The following is a 21,526-nucleotide window of genomic DNA, read 5'->3' as shown; positions in this document are numbered from 1 at the left end:
ATATATATATACATTTAAGAATAAATAACTTATATAAAAAATGAATATTAATACAAGAAAGCAAAAATAATTTGTCACAGTTTTAAAGAATTTAGCAATTTATGGCAAACCGCAAGCATTATTAAGAATTTAATATTAACATCATATGATTTAACAGCTATATATAACTTAAATTTATTTGACAAAAACTATTGGGTTATTATGTGCTTTTTATGATAAATGAAATAATATATGAAATATGAAAAACGAAAACATGAAATATCTGCCGCATTTTGTAAGATAATTATAAATTTGAATCATTTTTGAAAAGGTTTTGAATTATAAAATGAATTATAAAATAGCCTGGTGAATGAAGGACTAAGCCGGCGAATGAAGGACCAAGGAATTGAATGAAATCAGATCTTGATAAAAAAGTATATTTAAGCTTTTTTATATTTAGCTATACTTTTTTTAGTAATTTTAAATTTATCCTTACAGATGTATTTTACCATTCACAGACTTTATTAACACGAAAAAAGTTCCCAAATTTACAAATGTTCATCTTGAAAAAAATGATAAAATCTGTTCGTGCCGACAACTAATTTCCTTAATCTTGGTGTAATTTGTTTAGTAATTTGTCAACACGTGAAGTAGTTACTTTATCATGAACAGTCTTATTAAACAAATGCTATAAAAGTTTAAACTAATGCAAAAAGTTTAAACTATAACAAGTTGCAAGTCCACTCTTATACGACCATGCTTTAATTCCTTCCTTGCGTTTTTAATTACGTCTTTATATCCGGAAGAATGACAAGAATTGCGCGGTTTAAAGTTATCCGGTCTGACAATAAAATCAGTTGTACACACTGTTAAAGTTAGAACTTTTCTCTGTGATGCTCCAGCAAGATCATTTTTAAAATAGACTGTTGCTCATACTGGATATTCTTTTGAAAGGTGCATTATCAAAGGTTCTTGAGAAGGAGGAGTAGTAATGATGTTTAAAATAGTTTAATGAAGAACAAGAATTTTGCAAGCGATCAGATTACGATTTTAGTTGCCAGTCGTATAAGTAACATTAGAGGTATAAAGTCTCCTCTTATAGCTACTGGTATTAAATATGTTTCCGGATTTCTGCCTTGACTATATGCAAAAGACCAAGTAATAATTTAAAAGAATTTCAAATTATTTCCGTAAAGCGCCAATGTCTAGGTTATTACAAGCACATAGTTTACAGATTTCTGAGAAACTAATTGAATTTAGAAATTAAATTGTTCGCTGATGATAAATTTCAACATGGATGGACAGAGAGGTGGAAAAAGAAGTTTTAAAGAAACCCACCTTTATAAATGTATAATTGGTAAGTGTCTTCTAACGCTGCTTTCCAAAAAAACAATGATTTTCTTGAGCTATTGTTTCATTAATTTTCTCTTTTTAGCAACTGTCCGAAAGACATATCCAAAAGAATCGGAGAAGACAGTCCATAAATTTATTCAGGGTGTGTTAAAAAACGTACCAGCATCACGAAAATCTTAATAAAATTTTATAATCATGTACTCTTTTTTTGTGGATGCTGTGAAGTATATTTCTATAGTAAATCATGTCTCTTTTTTCAGTTATTGCATTTGGATAGTTCATATATTCACACTTTTCTATTTTCTGTCACCACCTTCCAGTCTCCTTCTAATACAATATAAATATATATATTTATGTTATATTGACAGGAGACTGAAAGGTAATATGTATATATATATATATATATATAGATAGATATATATACTTATATTTATATAAAATGAATAAAAACACATTTTTATGGCACTCTGAGTTTCATGCCTTTCGGCAGTCAGCAGCCATTGTGTATGTCGTTACTTAAAAACCGTTAAAAAATTGCAAATTGAAATCACGGTAGAATGAGTTCTGCCGTTACACAGTGGGCCAGTAGGTGAAATTAATCATTTTTATCCCGGAATCCCGGGAATTAGATTTTTACGGGAAATGAGAAGCCCTAAGGTGGACAAAATGGGAAAAATTTTAGTTGTCTAATCTTGAAAACCTATTTAATTTTAGTATCTACATATTTTAGGAGAAATTTATTGATAATTTATTTATATTAAATCCCTTAGTTACCAGGACTCTAAGCATTTGAATATTGAGATAAAAAAAAAAAAAGTTATAAATAAGTAATTAACAGTGACATCAACGTTGTGTTATATTTCAATTACATCTACGTTTTTGAAACAAAAAATTAGTACATGTTATTCTAGAGTATTTAGAGATAAGAAAAACCAAATGTGTGAAATAAATTTGTCATAGCATGTTATCTCAGTTATACTTTGAAAATCACAGATTAAAAAAAAAAATTTCTCAAGAAACTTATTTTTTGCCGCACAATAACTAATAATTACCACAATTTGCCATGTGTTGTCTTATATTTATTTGAGCTATATGATGCTTCAATCGAGTTTTAATTGATTGCTCGTCCCCTTAAATCCCCGTTCAGATTTTATGTATGTTTTAACTTGGTTGCTATGGTACTAAATTTTGCATAGCAACAACTCACTTTTGCATTAACGTTGTTTTAACAGTACTTTAAGTACACAATATTGGGGTATGTATTAAAATGAGATTCATAATTCTTATGAGGTTAATTTAACAGAGAGTTCAAAAATGGTTTTTATGGTCTTTCCAGTCTTCATGCATGGATTCGATTTTTTGAGATGGTAATGCACATTGCATATAAAAAAGAAACAAGAAAGTGGCAAGCAAGATCTAAAGAACACAAAGAAATCTGTAAACGAAAGATTCAGACTGATTTTATGAACAAAATGGGACTTAATGTTGATTTCCCTAAAACTGGTGGTTCTGGAACAAGCGATGATGGCAATAGCTCAAGGCGTGTTTTTGCAGCATATGAACAAACAGTTGAAATTCTGGGTATTGATTAAAACCTTATATTTAGATTTTGCATTATCTTAGTAACGCTCTCTTCAGGATATGAAATAGACTGCTTAAAATTCAAGGGTTATTGATCTTATCAATAGACTCCTAGCTTCCTGTGATCCTGTTATTTCATCACTGCGTAAATCAACATCACACCAAACAAATCATAAAGCATTTCCTTCAGATGTTTTACAATTACTTAAACAATCTTTAAACGATATTATTGTTTTATAATTTTTTGATGTAATTTAAAATTGATAATGTTTTCCTGGACTATTTTTTGCTTTTATTATTCCTAAAACATTATTTACCTAAATACTCAATTGTTATTCAATATAGGTGGGTCAAAAATCCGATAAAATATTCAAATATCAATTTACCGCTTTGTAACTAAGGAAAGTATCCGGTAACTAAGCGATATAAGTATCCATTATAACTAAATTTAAAAAACTATCACTTTTGTAAGAAGTGTGTTCTCATATTGGTACTCATGCCAAATTTAGTGAATATAGCACTTATAAAATATCTGCAGATAACAAAAGTAGGTTGTTGCTAAGCAAAATAAAGGTATCCATAGCAACGAAATAAAAAAATATTACCTTCATAAAAAGCGCAGACATCATATTAGTACTCATACTAATTTTAGTGAATATAGCTCTAATATTAAATTAGTTACGAATTTTGTCCAGTAAAACTGCATTCTGGCCCACTGTGCGTTACTAAACTGAAACAAAACAAAAAGACGTCAAAGGTTTTAGTCCCTGGTGTCGAATAAGGATGGTAAAAATTTCTTTGCATGTCAGCACTTTGATATTATTTCATATCATTTGTTAAGTAAGTTTTCTCCTTCATATTATAATATATGAAATTTTTCGCGGAGACAAAGATTACAAACTTTTGCTGCTTGATTGTAGGGATTACAAAACCGGTGATTACATGGAAGATTATAGCACAATGTAAGCCCTACAATCAAGCAGCATGTAATCTCGAAATTTTACCAATGCAAAAATAAATTGTAGAGGAAAAAAAACATCAGATTTTGGAAATAATACACCTAGAGTGTGTCGGTCGAAAGCAGTAGATCGAGTGAATGTTTCTGCTTATATGTTTGGAGAGAAAACTCAGGTCGTCTTTTCCTTGCGACCAATCACTAAAATATTATTTTTAATTCATGATGATGGACAGATCTCATTATTTTTCACTGCAAATTCAAATCCCAATAAATGATATTAAATTATGTGAAAGACAGTAGTTAATCTTTGATGCAAGCACCAGATTGGTTGATAAACATTTTTCGGCTTCTGCTGTAAAAAAGTCTGTTTAATATTGTAGTAGTGTATTGTAGGCTTTAAAGATTCTGTTTCATTGAACTTTCTTTTACAAAAATGTCTTTTTGAAGTCATTCAATCTCCTGTTAAACTCACCAATATTTGTTTAAAATATTGGTACATGTTTGAATATAAATCGAAATTTTTAATTTTTTTCTAAGTTCAAATAATTTGTGTTACTGTATGACATTTAAAAAATATCCTTTAATTACTACATGTCGCACTTTGATCCTCCGAATAACAAAACCCGCATAGTCAACGATCAATGTATCACAGTAGGTGTAGTTAGTACCTTCATGGCAATATGTTCTTTACAATTCGTAGGCAACATAAGCTTTTTTATCATTATACAACCAATACATATATATTTACAACACAATGTTTATGAATGTATTATGAGCGTTAGATGCACTATGTTGGATGTATGTGCTGAATATATAATTTGATGATAATGTTTTTTTTAAAAAATTTTGTTTTAGATTTCTTAAAATAATATTAAAAATAAATGATTTCAGGCAGTGTAAATGCTAATTAGCTGTAATGTCACTCATAGTAAGGCTAAATAATCATACCGTCCCCGAGATCAATGCACCCCCGTCTCCCCGATAATAGTACGCTAAATCGTTTGAATACTTGAAATTCTTAAAGAGATATTTATATTACCTTTTCCTTCAATCTTTTTTTTTACCAAAAAAATTCGAATTAGCTATTAATATGAAGAAACAAGGCAAAAAACGAAAATGTTAACGCCAAAAATTAACAGTAATGTGTATAAAATATGATTTGTTATATATTACAATAAGGATTTTTTGTCTTCTGTGACATTATTACATCACACTCATTGCCCTTCCTTAGCGTCATGAAACTACGCTACTGAGTTCAAGCCATGGATTGTGTATAAAAAAAAGAGATTCATTGAAAAATTCAGAGAAAGTCATTGATTATTTGAGCTTTCTTTGAGTCACATATTTAAAGGAGGACCAGAATGGATTATAGAAATTGATGAATGCCTATTTTTAAGTCAAAGATACAGATAGTAGGCCGTAGAAATCCATAACAGTAGTTATGAGCATCAAAGATCGGTTTTTGAATTTCTAACAAACTGTTATAGATGTATGATTGAAATCGATTTCGTGACATCTCTCTTTTGATTTCAATAATTCACCGATAGATTTTACATTTACGGGAGTTCCTTGTGGACAATTAATCAGCGTTCGGATTTTTACAAAGCATAATGAACCACTATCTCGATTTTGCCAGCCATTGAATCACATTTTCTCGTTGCGGTTGACCAAAAACCAAGAATGAAGTCTAAAAACCGCGACTCGATTCTATATTACTAATCTGAGTAACGTGGATATAGGCTCAGATAGATAATATTAAGATCAGTTAAGATAATCTTTAATTAAGTGCTTGAAATCAAAGGGATAAAAATCTGATTACGCGTGTACGGATTTTCATTCATTTGATTTAAAAGAACTTCAATATTTCTTCGACCTGTGTCGGGGAAATATTGGAACTGTTTGACATCAAAAAACGATTATCAGTTAAATACTTTAAAAATCAATCAATCTTTTGAAGTTCCTTTGAGTTCCTTAAAGTATTTCTTTTTTGACTACCAACCTCAAAGCTTTGTAATTTGAACAATGCTACTTATATGAAGAAATAACTTTCTCAAGTAATTGGTTAAGAGTGCGGACACTAGTAATTGGTTTAAGAGTGGCGTACATATATGCACAAACTTTACAAAACATATTTGAAATTGTAAATAACCATGAGAATTGCGTTTATGATGATGTTATTAATCATAACTTAATAATGCATTTCAATGATTCAATCAGCAGTAATATACTTTTTAACTGTTTTAACAGATTATCAAACCAAAATTTTTAGAAGCAATTTATCAAAAAATGCTGTTGAGCCCTTTCAAATCTTCAAGGCGTTACACTAAGTTGGTTTACCATCAAACAAAACGATGTCATTTGTGGTGCAATATCCAAAAATGCAATTAAACGACTATTAATTTTTTAAAATGACGTGAATAAAAATAATTTTTCTATCACATATTTTATTTCGAGTTTTTGGACAGTTGGTGAAAATAAATAGACGAAAATGGAAAATTAAAAAATTTACTAAGTTCAACATTGATTACTTTCTGGATATTTTTTCAACTTTTTAGTCTGAAAAAACAAAACAAATCTATGAGATCCAAGTAGCAAATCTAAAATTTTACGAACTCTATTTAAAAAGTACACCTGTATATACTTAGTTTAAAAAATATACACACATATACTTTGTTGAGAAAATGAAGAATTAAGCAAATATATATACGTTCAATATTTATGCTATTTAGTAGTTAATTCATAAAATGTTTAAAATCTTTCACATGTTTTTTTCTTTTTTTAAATAGTTTGGTGTAGCAATTTTCAGTGACACCTGGAGTTTTATTTTGACATAAATTTTATATTTGTCAGGAATTCTAATCTGATTTGACAGCTGAATGGCATGAGATTATTTAGATCATCATGAGATCAGTTCTTAATTAGATTAATCAATTTTATTTAATAACGCAGAATCAAAATAGTTGTAAAACATATTGTAAGGAATTTAAACAAATATTTAGCTACTCATATTTACAGTTAATCGCTGTTAAAAATATTTCGTTGTATCAATACAAAAAAAAAAAAAAAAAAAAACCATGCAGCCTATGTCGTTTTTGCATCTCCTTATAAGGTATTCTTTAAAATAGTTAAAACAAACAGACTGAGAGGATTTATTCAATGTCAAAATATTTCAAAATCATTTTACATTTTGGATGTTGAACAAATCAGATAAAGTAATACTAGTTATGGCTAACCTTTGGATGTTGATACTTGCATTTTTTGCACTTACTTTCGTTGCTGATTCAGCAAATACTTCTCTCATGAAAGAAGAAATGGAAAAATTGGAAGAAGGTTTTTTTTAATAATTCCTTTATTTGGTTGTTTTTTTCATTGATTTTCTGTTTTTTACAATCAGTGGAGCTGTTTTTTTCCGTCTTTGGTTTAATAAATAAACTAATCTTGACATAAACAGGGAGACATAAAAAGCTCTTTCTTTAAAAGTACTGTAATTTAAAAAAAAAAAAATGTTCTAAACGAACTTAAAATGAAACCTATTAGATAACATTCTTAATGATTCGACGATCATAATCGAGTTACAAGTTAAAGTTTTTTTTTTCTAACTGATAGATTGTAAAAAAAAATTTAATTTAGTAAACGACTAAATATAAAGAGTTTCTTTTTCAAGAAACTCCATCTGAAAAGTTATCGAATAGGTTGCGTTTTTAATATTTTTTTTGTTAAATATTCACGCTTCACTCAAACTCTCTTGCGATATTTTTGCTCAAAACAGTCGTAATTACCGCAATAAAATTCCATCAAACTTTTTTTTGTTTCAAAAGAACAAACAAACTTATCCTAAAAAAGGTGGATCTTTAAATAATATTTTAAACGCTCGACTGATCTTACTATTTATCAAAAATTGCAATCCCATCAACCAAAACAATTAATTGTTATAAAAAGTAAACAAAGAAGTAATATTTTCTTTGTTAAAAGGTCTTCTGCGAGTGCAATTAGTTTCAAAATCAAACGCAGTACGAGTCAAACTAATCACAACCGTATTAATCAACATATCGAAAACAATTTCAACTAGTTTGTAACCAGCCCTTAATTTCAGTAGCGTTCCTTTTGTAATGATATATTATATATACTAGATGTCTAACTTTCGAGATTTTATTCGACGAAAAGTGAAGCCGTTTTTTTGTTTACAAATTGAATTCGCCATTTGTAATAAGGGCAAAAGCTGTATCCGACGTGCGAAATAAAAGTTAAAAATGCATGTTTTTGCCCGAATTAGAAACAGCTTCCACGGCTTCATTTTTTGGATCGAAGTCAGACATCTAGTATACATAATATATCATTGTCTTTTTGTGTGTTTGTTTTTGGAATTGTTGACCTCATGTCACTTGCGTAATAAATAACCAGCCGGGTTTGAGCTAACAAAAGAAGAGACATCCCAGATAATAAAAGATTGTCTTGGCGCCTCAATCGAATTAAAAAGATATCAATTGAAGAGCAAATCAAAATATTGTATTATAATTTATATTACTAATTATATACAGCGGTGGTTTGGGCACTAGTATTGGAGCTTTAGTCTAGAGAATTTGACTTTTTTCCATACAAAATATGGAAGATTAAACAGTTGAAAAATAATTACAACAAAATCATATTAATAAATTTCCGAGTACTAAAGCTTTTCTTTTAAAAAAATCAGAAATTTAAAAAACACACGCCTTTCCTGGCAATCATTTTTTATTTGTTTTTTACCATTAGTAAAAAAAACGATGTTTGACCGCTTATATATCAAATGTGTGACAACTAGCTTATCAACGTCAAAAAATGTATGACGGCTATTAAAAGTTTGTTCATCTTAACTATATCACTGTTTATTTTTTCAATAAACATTTACCATACACATTATTGTAAATACCCATTTAAAACTATTTTTAAAAGCTTATTTAATTTTTATTACTATCTATATCAGTATTCTAAACATGCTCAGTTCAGTGTAAAATTTTAAATATTTCTGATCGGCCATTTTAACGATCAATAATGTAGAACGAAGAAACAGACTTAGTTTATTGTAAAATTTTAATTATTTCTGATCGGCCATTTTAACAATCATTAACGAAGAATGAAGAAACAAAGAAAATGATTAAGAAGCTAAACAAAAAAAATTTTTTCAGAACCCAAGAGATGCCGAAATTTTATGTTGGTGCGATTATTTTTGCAACTTCCTCTAAATATTATAACTATTACCCTTTTAAATATTACATTATTAATATTACCCTTTTAAATTATTACATTATTATTTTAATTATTATTTAAATTATTACATTATCATTATTATTTTATATTATTACAATATTACATTATTAATATTACCCTTTTAAAATTAACAAAATCTTAGTATTACAATCAGTCTGAACCAATAAAAATCTTAAACTCTCCTTTGAGCAAATTTTTACACTTTAGAATAGTGGTTATTTAGAGTTATACTGTAATTTATATGCAAAGTCTAAGTGTGTACATTTTACTTTTTTTTTTTGTAACAAATTTGTCAATCAAAACTGCAGTTGCCAATGAAGCAACTTTTTTTCTTGTTTTCATTCTTTATTTTCCTTTTTTCATAATAAACTTTTGTAGCAACGCGCTTACTATGATATGGAAACAGAAAAATGTAAGTCGACATACTTATGAATAATTTCCTCCTATTAAAAGAACAACATTGTGATTTTTTTAAAAAATAATGCTGGAAAATTACACTATATAAGCGAGAAATTTCTTAATGAGATTTTTATTATGAATGTTTCAAAGCTCATTGAATTTGAGGCATAAGCCGTTGTACTTGCAAAACCGTAAATCCCCAGATTAGGCTCCCGGTAGATCTTTTGCTATGATAAAATTAGGGCAGTTACTAATTAAAAGGGGGGTTAATCAAGGGTTTATGCTAAATATTTTGTAATACTCTTCACGTGAACATTTTCCATTCATATTTTTTGTTTTGTGTTATCAACTAGAATTTTTACGAAATTTTGTACAAATTTAAAGAAAAATAATTAAATATTTTGTTAATTTTATACTACAGTACACTTTACAAAATAAAAAAAGCAACTATACTATGAAATTATACTGATTTTTTTTCACATTTAAGCGAAATATTTAAATTTTTCGGAGAGATTAATGTTTTGTACAAGAAATAAAAAAAACCCGAATATTTTTATCTTCCTCGCAAAATTGTTAAAAAAATTAATTTAGTTAAAGCATTGACCTGGTGGTCCCTTGATCTTAGTGTATTCGAGGTGATTTTCAAGAAATGACAGTGAGTCGGTTAATAATTTTAAGAAATGAGATGTTCCCTGAAGAAATCTGGTCTGCATGATATACCATTAAATGGTTATTAGAGAAAATGTTTGTTTGGGCAAAGCACTTGGTGCGAACGCGAGCTAATTTTTAAAAATTAAAACAAAAAATGCATATCAATACTTTTATTATACAATCACCTTATATGTTGTATAATTTGATGTAATATATTATAAAAAATTGCCAAACTAAATCTTTTAACTTTTTTTTTTCTTTATTTAAAGATAATTTTATTTAATCATAAAATGTATATCAATATTTAATAACAAAATATTGTATTCACCATTATTACATTTATATATAAATATGACTTAGTATAATGCCAAACAAAATATTGAAAAAACAAATCAAGATAAGGTAGTAGATGCAGTGGTAGAGCTAGTTTTTCTAGTATTGTCTGATACTTGTTTAGTTAATTTCTTATCATTTTAAACAATATAGTAATATTTGATTTTGGTTGAATTACTTTGTATAACTTTGAAATTGACAAATCTATTGAGAAAGTTTAATTAAAGTTATTAATTAACTTGTTTGATACTTTTATCTTTATATTTATTTATACTTGTATTTCTTTTTTTACTTGTAACTTATATCTTTATCAATAGTTTTGAAACAAGATGGCTGATGGTTCCATTTAAGGTTCTATTAAAGTGTCACTGTCTCTCTAATTTTTCAGTATTTGTAACTCTACCAGAGACAATTCTTAATTGGCCATGAGTATGTGAAACTAAACAGAGCAAATATTTAATGTAAAATTTTCACATCGTTAAAACATTCAAATTTTCTCAAAGGTTTTCCATAATCAATGCTACATGATTAAATATCACAATAGCTCAAATAAAAGTTCATTAACTGCTTCATTTTCATGTTTCAATTTTTTTTCTTTTTTTTTTTATACAAACATGGTGTTCTGTTGAAGATTTTTTATGTGGTTAAGAGCATCATGAAGAGGTTCAATTAATAACTCGTGTTTTGATAAACCAGTTTCTAAAGTTCTTTAAATACCATGCATGGTTGTTGTTAATTTTAAGTCCGACTTTTTTTTTATTCATCTTCATTAATTGATTTATCTCACTTAAGATTTCATTTTTTTTAAACGTGAGTAAAGCTTAATCATTACCATGACTTTTTTCTTTGACTATTCTCAGCAAGCACACAACGTTGAAACAACGTTGAAATAAAGTTGATCGACGTTGATCAACGTTATTTCAACGTAGTTTCAACGTTGTGTGCTTGCTGGGTTCCTTAAGAAAGCCTTTTTCCTGTAAATACTTTGAACCGTTGGAAGTTCTATGTAATGAATATGAATAGCTAGAATGCTTTAGCATAAATGTCACAAATTCAGCACAAACTATTTTCTCCCTTTTGCTGACCAGCTTCATATCGGGCTGCAGAACTATAACCTTTTAAGAATCTCATTTCATCATAAATTTCAAATTAATTGATTTTAATAGGGTCTTTCATCTTAATAACATCGTGTATTCAATGTTTTTAGTACATGAACATTTCATTAAATAATGGCGGCAGAACATCTTCCAAAAATATACTATATTGAAGCTGCAACAAAGGCTTATATAAGAATAAATATTTAAATTGACATATACTACTGACAGAAAAGCCAAAATATCTTTAAACGTTACGAGGTTTCTTGGTTTGTAATCAACTACATCGCACACAACATTTAAAAAAAAATCATTTAGGTAGAAATTCCGGCATACCTCATAAAGTTAATTTTAGCTTTAATTTCCAAGACCGGTAAAATCTCAAGTTCTTGAATCCTATTTGTTAAGTTGGGCTTTTCTTTATGCTGGAACTATATTAACTAATATAAAGACATTTATACAATAGAAAAGTTATCAAGAAACTACAAGAAAATAGCGACAACTGCCAGCATTTTAGACTTTTAAGTCCTTCTACTTAACAAGTGGAATATATTTACATTTTCTACTTAACAAGTGGAAAATATTTACGTTTTGTAAAAGTTCTAGTCCATTTGATTTAGAATTATGTCCGAGTGAAGGATATTTTGTAACTTTAATGAAATTTGAAGCGAAATGACTCAGCGAAATCGCAATAAAGTTCAAAGCTTTTTTACAAAACTTGAATCCTTTTTAAGTTGACATTTTTTTCAAAAGAACAATTATTTTTCAACAGAAGCAGAAGTAGTTTTACTAAACAAAAAGTAAGATTTGATTTATCTTATTTTATCTAACATCAAAGATTATCAGAATAAAGAATTTTGCTGTATTTTCAATAAAAATTTTGCTGACTCGCCTTTACTACACCCAAATGTGAAGATAAGATTCGTCACGGGCCTTTTCATTATAAGAAAAATTAGTATCATAAAAAAGACATATCTATCATTATTCGAATAACTTGCATTATTACTTGAATAACTGTATTTAAAAATGTTTATTATTTGATTAGGGTAAGCTGACCTAAAGTCGCCATTTAATTTAGCTGAGTTATTTCTCTTAGCTCAGTAAATTGCGCGGTATAGCGGATTTACAAATAAAATATTAAATCTCCTTTCGGTAAGCATTCGATTTTTGACGAATGATAGCGAATATTAATGAACCTCCTAATCATACTAAAGTTGAATTTTCTAAAGTTTATCAAAAGAGAACTCTTTAACGTTGAAACAAAATGATATTCTTATATAAATTTGTTAACCTAAGCTTATAAAAATGAGTTTATATATAAATGACACATGCATACATATATGTTTATTTTCTAGAACTGAAATTTGCTAACTTGAAGGATGCTGCTAAAAAATCACTTAAAGGTAGATATTTCGTAAATAACTTGGTGATTTCTTATTCAGTATTTTTTTTTACTTCAATTACAATTTTAAAGAAGTTTTATTTTTAACTTTTGTATGTGTTTGAGATCTTGCCTATATTAAGTTTTAACTCTTAAAAATTAACATTTCTTTATTACATGACGTGAAATTGCACCCTCAATATTAAATACTAAGTCAAATTTTTTCAATATGTGCTAGCTGATTTTTTCAATTAGTTAATACCATTTCAATAAGCTTTTATACAGAACTTAGTTGTGTTTGTTTTATAATAAAACATAATTAGAACAACTTATATAGAAAAGTCAGTGGATTTAGAGTTCACATAAAAAGATATAAAATTCAATAGTCTTGTAACATCAAAATTTTAAATTCAGTTGTCTATAATATAATTTTAAGCTACAAGTCCTTAATAAACATGTAGAATGCTGGGAAAAATGTGAAAATATTTTGGCTATATGAAATTTGTGTTATATTGTTGAGAATGCAATATCGCAATAGATTGATGATATATATATTTACCAAAAACATCAATAATTGTCTTACACTTTAAAGTTGGACTTTGTTGCAGCAAAAACCAAACAATTTATATTTAGATATGACTACTGATGAATTAGTTGAGGAACTCAAGAAAGAAATTGGATTTACAAAAAAAAGTATTTTTAACTATTCTTTTTTTTTTTTTTTAAAAAAAAAAAAAAGAGCATTTTTTGTTGTTTATTTTTTAGTATATTATATATTTAAGTATATTTAGCTATATAGCTGGAAATGCTAAAATCATATCCTCTGATTTTTATAAAATATAAATAAACTAAACCTCTATGTATTCAAATACACACAAATACAGGCCAGTAATCACCCACCATTTTTTTACATTTGAATGTATTGAATGTGAGAAAGTAATTTTTTTTTTATCTAAGATATGTGCATTTTAACATGTAAAATATACAGCAAATCTAAATAAAACTTGCTTGGTAAATGGCACCTTCAGTGCTACTTTTTGTTTTCCCATCGTGTTCTTCTTTGCTTTCAGTCAACAGAATCTCACCATTTAGCGTTCATAAGTTTTTGATTAGAGACTCACCACATGCGTACCAAGTTTCAAGATGTTTTTTTTTTTTTTACTATAAACCTTACTACATATATAAAAATAATCATATATATATATGTGTGTGTGTGTGTGTGTGTGTGTGTGTGTGTGTGTGTGTGTGTGTGTGTGTGTGTGTGTGTGTGTATTTTTAGTTAAAAGATATCAAAGAGCTTAGATTCGATTAAAAAAAAAGTGTGACAGACATATTTGAATGAAACTGTTTGTATTATGTCCCTAGTAACTTTTCTCCATCAAGGTGATGAGGAAATGTTACCAGGGGCAGTGAAGATAAAGTTTAAACAAAATTTTGGCTCTTTATTTCAACTAGAAACTAGTACTAGATGAATTTATATTACCTTTTAGTCCAATTCACTGTAAATATTCACCATGTTCAGTAAAGAGCAAGCTGAAGCAATCATGTCTAAATTTATAACTGGCTTTCCACTGCTGGTTCCTTGGGATGTAAAATTCCTTCCAGAGACCTTTGGAGTTGGAAATGCTAATTGGCTATCTGAGCTTGTTTTTTGGTGTCTTGAAATTAGCATCTGGGATAGACCATAATGAATCCAATGCAATAAAAAATCTTGTAGAGTTGTGAAAACTCTACAAGATTTAAATGGTATGTTTGTACTTTTAAATAGAAAAATTGGTAGAGAGCTCCTATGGTTACCTTTCCATCATCATGGATGGAATTGACTTTGGCCAAAATATTCACCTTGTACTATAGACCACCAAATTCTCTTTACATTCCAAGATTGATGAATCCTTTCTGACAGTCTCTAATGTAGAGAATGTTACAAAAATCAAAAAGCAAGCTGATTTTGATATCACCAGTCATGACAATGTTTGTTGAGGTATTACAAACAGACATAAACAAACATATCAGCAGTCATGACAATTTTTGTTGAGATATTATAAACACCTTTTAGTATAGTCTTGCTAGTTTGTTAAATAGTTTTCAGTTGAAAGTATTTAAAATCATTATAATTTGTTCATGTAACACACAATTACATGTGTGTTATACCATTGAATGTTCAAATGGTTTGCTTTTGACTTACAGGTATAAAGAAAAAAAATACAAATCCTTGGGCATCATTTCTTGATTGGAGCATTAAACTGAAATCTTGTCTAAATGATATTATTGGTAGGTCTAACAAACCAAGAGAGTGCCCAGGTTTCTAGCTTCAACTTAATTTTTGTCCATGTGACCACAATAGTCATGGCAGTGTATCTCCACAATTTGTATTATATCCAGTGTTGTGAAAAGCAATGTATGTTGTGATAAAAATTCAAACTTCTGAAATAGTGCAATGTCTAAGCCCTGATGCCAACTGAAAAACTCAAACCAAATCAAGACTTAACTTTTGAATTAAAGAATGCTAAATCAATCAGGATTTCACTTAAACACCTTTAGTATCCAGAGAATGATGATATTGTTGGTAATCCTGTGGCAACAACCAAATAAATTATACTGGCGCAGGCATAGTTTTGTAGTATCTACAGTGCACTTAACACCATAATTCTTGCTCAAAATACCATTTAATTTGACAGCACTTTTGCAGGGATCTTGTTTTGATTGTCTTACCAAAATTCTGTCTTGATGTTCTGTAGTTATCTTTGGCCTTCCATGACAATACTTGTTTTCAAGTGTCTTACGGTCTCTATCTAGTACGCTAATTGTTGATTTAGCCACATTATAAAGCTCAGAAATTTGCTTATAAGGAATCTTCTTCTTTACAGTATGTATTATTAAATTTTTCTTTTCTAGTGACAATTCCTTAGACTTTCCCATAGTTTTTTTAATTCAATTAAAGTAAAATATATCTCCAGTTAATTAGTTTTAATAATAAAATGTTTTTCTTACTGAAATTTTGATTTTTTTTAATGGGTCAGCTGTTTATAAACTTTTGCACGATTATGTTTTCAATAAAATTTGAATTTCTTCCTTCTGTAACAAATTTTCATTTTTTTGACTAAATTATGTAATTACTTTAGAAGAACAGTTGTTAAAAATTCCATTCATTTTCAGTGAAAAGATAAAAAGTTATGACAAAAAAGCTAGAAAATTTTAACTGTTTGTAAACTTTTGCATGCTACTGTATATATATATATATATATATATATATATATATATATATATATATATATATATATATATATATATATATATATATATATATATATATTTATGCATGTATATATGTATGTATGTATGTATGTATGTATGTATGTATGTATGTATGTATATTGTATCTAAAGTTACATAACATGATAATGAATAATGATTTTTCTAAATAATAGGTATAGAGGAAAACTTTAAAATTAATGTTGATGATTTTGATAGCAAAAAGAAGTCAGATAGTTCAGAAGGTAAAATATTTTTTGCTTCAATTTTAAATTCTTTAAAAATTATGATGGTTTAAAGACAAATATTCAATGGTATTTATATTCCAGAGTTATTATCTATTAGTCCATATATTTTCTTTCTTATTTTCTAAGATGCAATGTGGGCATATACTCTATCTTTAATGGATAAGGAAATGGCTGATGCAATTCCGAAGCGGGAAATTGATGGTTTGTTTTTTCAATAATACTCAGTTCTATGAATGTTATAGTTGTTAATTTTGTTAATTAATAAATATTATTGCAATAAGTAACTATTCCTGCAGCTGACAAATTATGATTAAGTTCAATAAATTTCAACTTCTAAGGTTATCTAATATTTTTTTTTTGAGCAGATAAAAAGTGTGAAGATTTAGTTGAGTGTGAACCTCTTAAGAAATTTTGTGATAAAGATGAATACAAACCAACAATGATTAAAAGATGTCGAAAATCTTGTAATTTTTGTCATGAAGGTGCAATTTTTAGTAAGTATTTGAGAACTTTGGACAAATTTTATATATCAATGATGTACTGCTTAATGTACTATGTCATTGATATGTATAAGCTGAAATTGACCTCATCATAATCTACATCAATTTTAATTATTTGTTATGTTTATTCAAGTAAAAATGTTTTAAAATATTTAGTTGAAGAAGCTGAATGTGCAGATAAACTTCCTAACTGTAATCAAATGGAATCTCGCTGTTTGACTGATATACGTTTGCCAAAATTTTGTCCAAAAACATGTGGCATGTGTCGTGCTGAAGCTCCTCCAAAATGTTCTCAAAGTCAATTTGGTTGTTGCTGGGATAAAGAAACAACAAAGTTAGATTTTGAAGGGAAAAACTGTCCCGGTAAATAAAATATTGGTGTTTTTATAAGTTTTTTTCTTTTTTCCACAGCACAAATAACTGCAATGCTATTAATATTTTATTTAGGGTTTTTGTTTTATTTTATCAAATGCAACATAAGTGAAACATATATAAATATGTTATTTCTCTTTTTCATTCTACCATAGAATGTAAAAATGAATACCCAAATGCATGTGTAATGTTCAAAGATGAGTGTACAAGTGTTCAAGCTCCCGGTGTTTTTATGAGGAAATACTGTCCAAAAGTCTGTAATTTCTGCAGTGAGTAGCACAATAGTGTCGACTAAGTTTTTCAAATCAGAAAATCAAAATATTTCTTAACTGTTTATAATAAATTAAAAAAAAAAATTCTGTTCTGTTTATAGGTGAAGATTGCAAAGATGATCCTAAGCAAGTTTTCTATTGCAAATTTTGGAAGAACGAATTAAAATGGTGTGACACGAAGAAAGACATTATGCAACACTATTGCCCTAAAACATGCAACTTTTGTTAAGTCGGTGTTTAAAACTAAACTATTTTCTTTTTCTCGTGTAACTGTTAATCCCATATTTAACGAGCAATTGTAAAAAAAGACCCAGAATGATTAATTTTTTTTGTTATTTATTATTTCTCCGATTATCTGTAAATATCATATTTCGAAAGTTTGTTTCATTAAAAGCATGAGAGCTTCTTTTATTTAAAACAACACATTTCCTTCCTGAAATGTCTACTTTTTTCTAATAATATATATTTTTTTATTGATGTGTCATTTAAACTACGTACGAGATCCAAAACCTCGTCAAAAATACATTGCATTTAGTAAACTGTTTGTTTGAATTTCCCCAAGGAACGTTATTGAAGCCATATAGGAACTCAACGAATATGAAAAAATGTGTCAAGCTACCAATAACTCATTGAAACAATTATTGTTTCAATGAATCAAGTGATTTTGATTTTTGTCGTTATGTTGGAAACAACTGATACCTTTTTTCGGGCTTTAATTTTGTGCAAAGGCTTTTTTTTTACACTAAATATATAAAAACAAAAGCAGTTTAAGATCCTACTTAACAATTGCTTGCAGGTAAAGTATGAAGATGTTAAGCTCTTTCGTTACAGTTTTTTAACAAGCAATAACATCTTGTTTGTCAGTAAAAAATAGGTGTGGTCTACTGATTGCTTTTATGTTCTTAGTAACTATTTACTAATAATCATATATAATTGGAAAAAAAAAAGCTTAATTAGGAGTTTTCAATATAAGTTTTAACAACTAGTCCTCTGTTTATCGGTAAATACTATTCGTATTCTGCAACCAATACATAAAAGTCGCTATTCAAGAGGTTTAGTTGACCTTACGTAAGTTAGTATAATTACTCTTAACTTGTCAAAAAACATCAGGTTACTTGATAAATGCGCTCTTTTGTCCAATAAATCTACTTTGCATATTTCTTAAGAAGGTGATGAGAGTTTACGGATGTGGACTAAACTGAACACGTGACAAATTGGAGTTTGAAGGTAATAATTAAACAGAACTGTCTTTTTGTTTAATGAGTACTCAAAAGTATAACACGAAAAACAAATGTAAAATTGAATACCCTACCCATAGTTGTCCAACTAATTTAATCAGGAAGGAGTGTGTTGATCAGACTGTTCGTTTATGTAGTTGAATAAGAGTCACTGAAAAATAACCAGTCTCCTGAAAAAATGCTGAAGTAATACTAAAAAAGAATATCTAACTCAAGCAGAAGTATATATTTTTTAACAACATGAAAAACAAAAAAATTTGTAAAACTACTACTTAAAACTTAAAATTGGCTTTTTCTTTAGAAGATCTCCATGCTGTGGTTGTTTAAATCAACCTTTTGAAAATTATTTAAAAAATTGATTTTCACCTAAAAGATCTTGTCATGATTCAGGTTTAAGATCCTTCTCCCAGTTATTTATATTTTCTTTCATTAAAGATTTTATTTGAAGAATCTTCTCTCAAGGCTCTGACTAATAGCTTCACCATTGCATTTGGTGTTAATTTGCAAAGAGTAAAATTTCTATATGCCCTTAACTTCAATACTTGCCAATAATTTATCCATTGTGAAAAATATTGAAGAACTCCCTTACAATTGCATAACCAATATAGTTATTTAAATACTTTGATTTTGAATTTGATATTAGCCACTAGCTATGTATAAGACTTAAAAATTCAGCTAAATTATGAAAAATAACTTTTGATGGAAGCTGATTTAATTTAATGAAAAATATTAAAAACAAGAGGAATACTTTGCTTGCTACTTCCTGGTTTTAAAGTCTGAGTTAATAAGCCTTACGTAAATTGCTATAAAGATTTCCAGTAAACTTTATAAAGAAGATGTTAAGGTAGAAATATCTTTGCAATATTTCCAGTTGTAACTGAAATGAAAAAGATTGAGAAGATTATTTCGAACATTTTTTAAGAGATGAACAATATTTACTAAAGGTAAATTCTTTTTTTCTTTGTCACAATAAAATGATCTTCTTTAATTTTACCAGTTCCCATGCATCTAATTGACTGTCCGCATTATGATACATTTGTGAAATGATTGTCAGCAACTATCAAATATAAAATAAATCCAGCAGACTCTAAAGCTGTTAAACTTTTCTTAAGCTTGATAAATATTATGTTCATTGTTTTCAGTTTGTGGATTTTATGACGTAAGCAATAGATTTCATCAAATTTACAAATAAAGAAATAAAAATGGCTTTAAAAAACTATTGACATCCAAAGTAACATATGTACCATGTCTAGTAATATATTTACTTTATTCACTATATTTCTGTAAGAGCATTTCATCCAGCATCAAAATGCAGTCTGAATCAATTTTTTTCTTTTCGAAAGGCAATTTAACAGCTTGTTTTGAATTATAGCCTTGCAATGATAAAAAACAAAGAACTTCTGTTTGTAATATTAAATGCTGTAAATTTTATCTAAAATAGCATTAGGGTTTTCAGGAACAAAGATGCTCATATATGATTAGAAGTTTTCTAAAATGCTAACATTTTAAAGCAAATTTTGGTTTTTCTTTAACAACTGTGGAAGAGAAGCTTCTAATTCTTTATGATACAAATTTACATGCAAAGATTGTAAAAATTGTAATAATTTAATACATTATTTAAATAAATAGTGGTATTGGATCAAGATCATAACAAACTTAATCTATTTTTTCATAATGTAAGTTCTTTTATTGCATCAGCAGAAAACACTTCTCTGTTTGTTATGAATAGACTTTTCTAAAGTCAACTTTTGGGAATACACTTTTTTATTCAATGACTTTATTATCCACTACTTGTTGCTAATAAGAAGAATTGCAGTTATACTCTACTATTTACAATATATAAAATAATAGTTTGAACCATTGTGCAGAAATTTGATTATAAATAGTTACTATAAAGATATTGTAACAGTTTACTAAAGCTCATTGCACACTTAATTGGCATTGTTTGTATTTAGAAATCAAGGTATGAAAAATAAAAATATTTCTATGAATATAGTTACAATATAGCCCGATTTAATGCTTGTTACGCCATTTCTTGTTAAGTCCCTCAAAATTTAATTGTACTCATAGCGGCCGAGAGAAATTTCGGGCCCTAAGGGAAGTTTTATTTAAGCGGGCCCTCATTATGATCAATTATATACCCAGGACTAATAGAAGCGTGTTCTGGTCATTGAAATTTAAAAATAAAAGTTAATTAAATCTTTTAAAAGTCAAAATTATTTAAATTTTTTAAAAATTGTTTTAAAAAATTGTTTGTACACACACGGGGCCCCAGGAATCTTCCGGGGCCCCGTGTGTGTACAAATATTTTTTTACAAAAACGGGGCCATGATTGTACTCCTAACAAGAAGAGAAATAGATTAACAGTTCCTTTCTTAACAAATCATGGATTTTAATAACTTCACGTTAACTGGCACTACAAGATGCATGATGATTTTTTTGATAACTGGGTCAAAGAATTTATGATTTTAACATGGGCTTCAAGGAAATCATTTTTTATGACAAACGATTACTTTTGAATTACTTAATCATTAGAAATTCTTTTTAGTTACCCTAAATTATCAAACATGGATTTAAGGATTGTTAATACACATAATTCCATAGAATTCCATAGAACTCCATATTTTATGTAAATTAGAAATGCTTACTTTAGAGTTGTCTACAATAGTGT

At 28.0% G+C, this 21,526-nt stretch overlaps 1 protein-coding gene across 1 annotated transcript; it reads left to right on the top strand.

The window, feature by feature from the left end:
• The first annotated feature begins 6,927 nt into the window (after positions 1–6,927).
• On the top strand, positions 6,928–18,013 carry LOC149892925 (uncharacterized). Its single transcript, XM_090094562.1, has 9 exons — positions 6,928–7,201; positions 12,948–12,995; positions 13,607–13,666; positions 16,402–16,470; positions 16,600–16,674; positions 16,839–16,967; positions 17,130–17,336; positions 17,501–17,614; positions 17,719–18,013. Exons 1-9 carry the CDS (start codon positions 7,063–7,065, stop codon positions 17,844–17,846), a joined length of 969 nt encoding a protein of 322 aa, XP_089950688.1. The 5' UTR covers positions 6,928–7,062; the 3' UTR covers positions 17,847–18,013.
• The last annotated feature ends 3,513 nt before the right edge of the window (positions 18,014–21,526 follow it).

The sequence above is a fragment of the Hydra viridissima genome, unplaced genomic scaffold (assembly GCF_058129835.1).
Source record: "Hydra viridissima isolate aposymbiotic clone 2 unplaced genomic scaffold, HvirCarnegie_v1 scaffold_1, whole genome shotgun sequence".
Lineage (NCBI taxonomy): Eukaryota > Metazoa > Cnidaria > Hydrozoa > Anthoathecata > Hydridae > Hydra > Hydra viridissima.
The sequence above is the reverse complement of the archived record's forward strand: the minus strand, read 5'-3'. Positions and strand labels throughout refer to the sequence as shown.

Coding starts and splice junctions, on each gene's coding strand:
- LOC149892925 (XM_090094562.1), top strand. CDS start 7,063: ATGTTGAACAAATCAGATAAAGTAATACTAGTTATGGCTAACCTTTGG. Junction 17,337..17,500: donor TGAAGGGAAAAACTGTCCCG/GTAAATAAAATA, acceptor ATTCTACCATAG/AATGTAAAAATGAATACCCA. Junction 17,615..17,718: donor AAAAGTCTGTAATTTCTGCA/GTGAGTAGCACA, acceptor TTCTGTTTATAG/GTGAAGATTGCAAAGATGAT.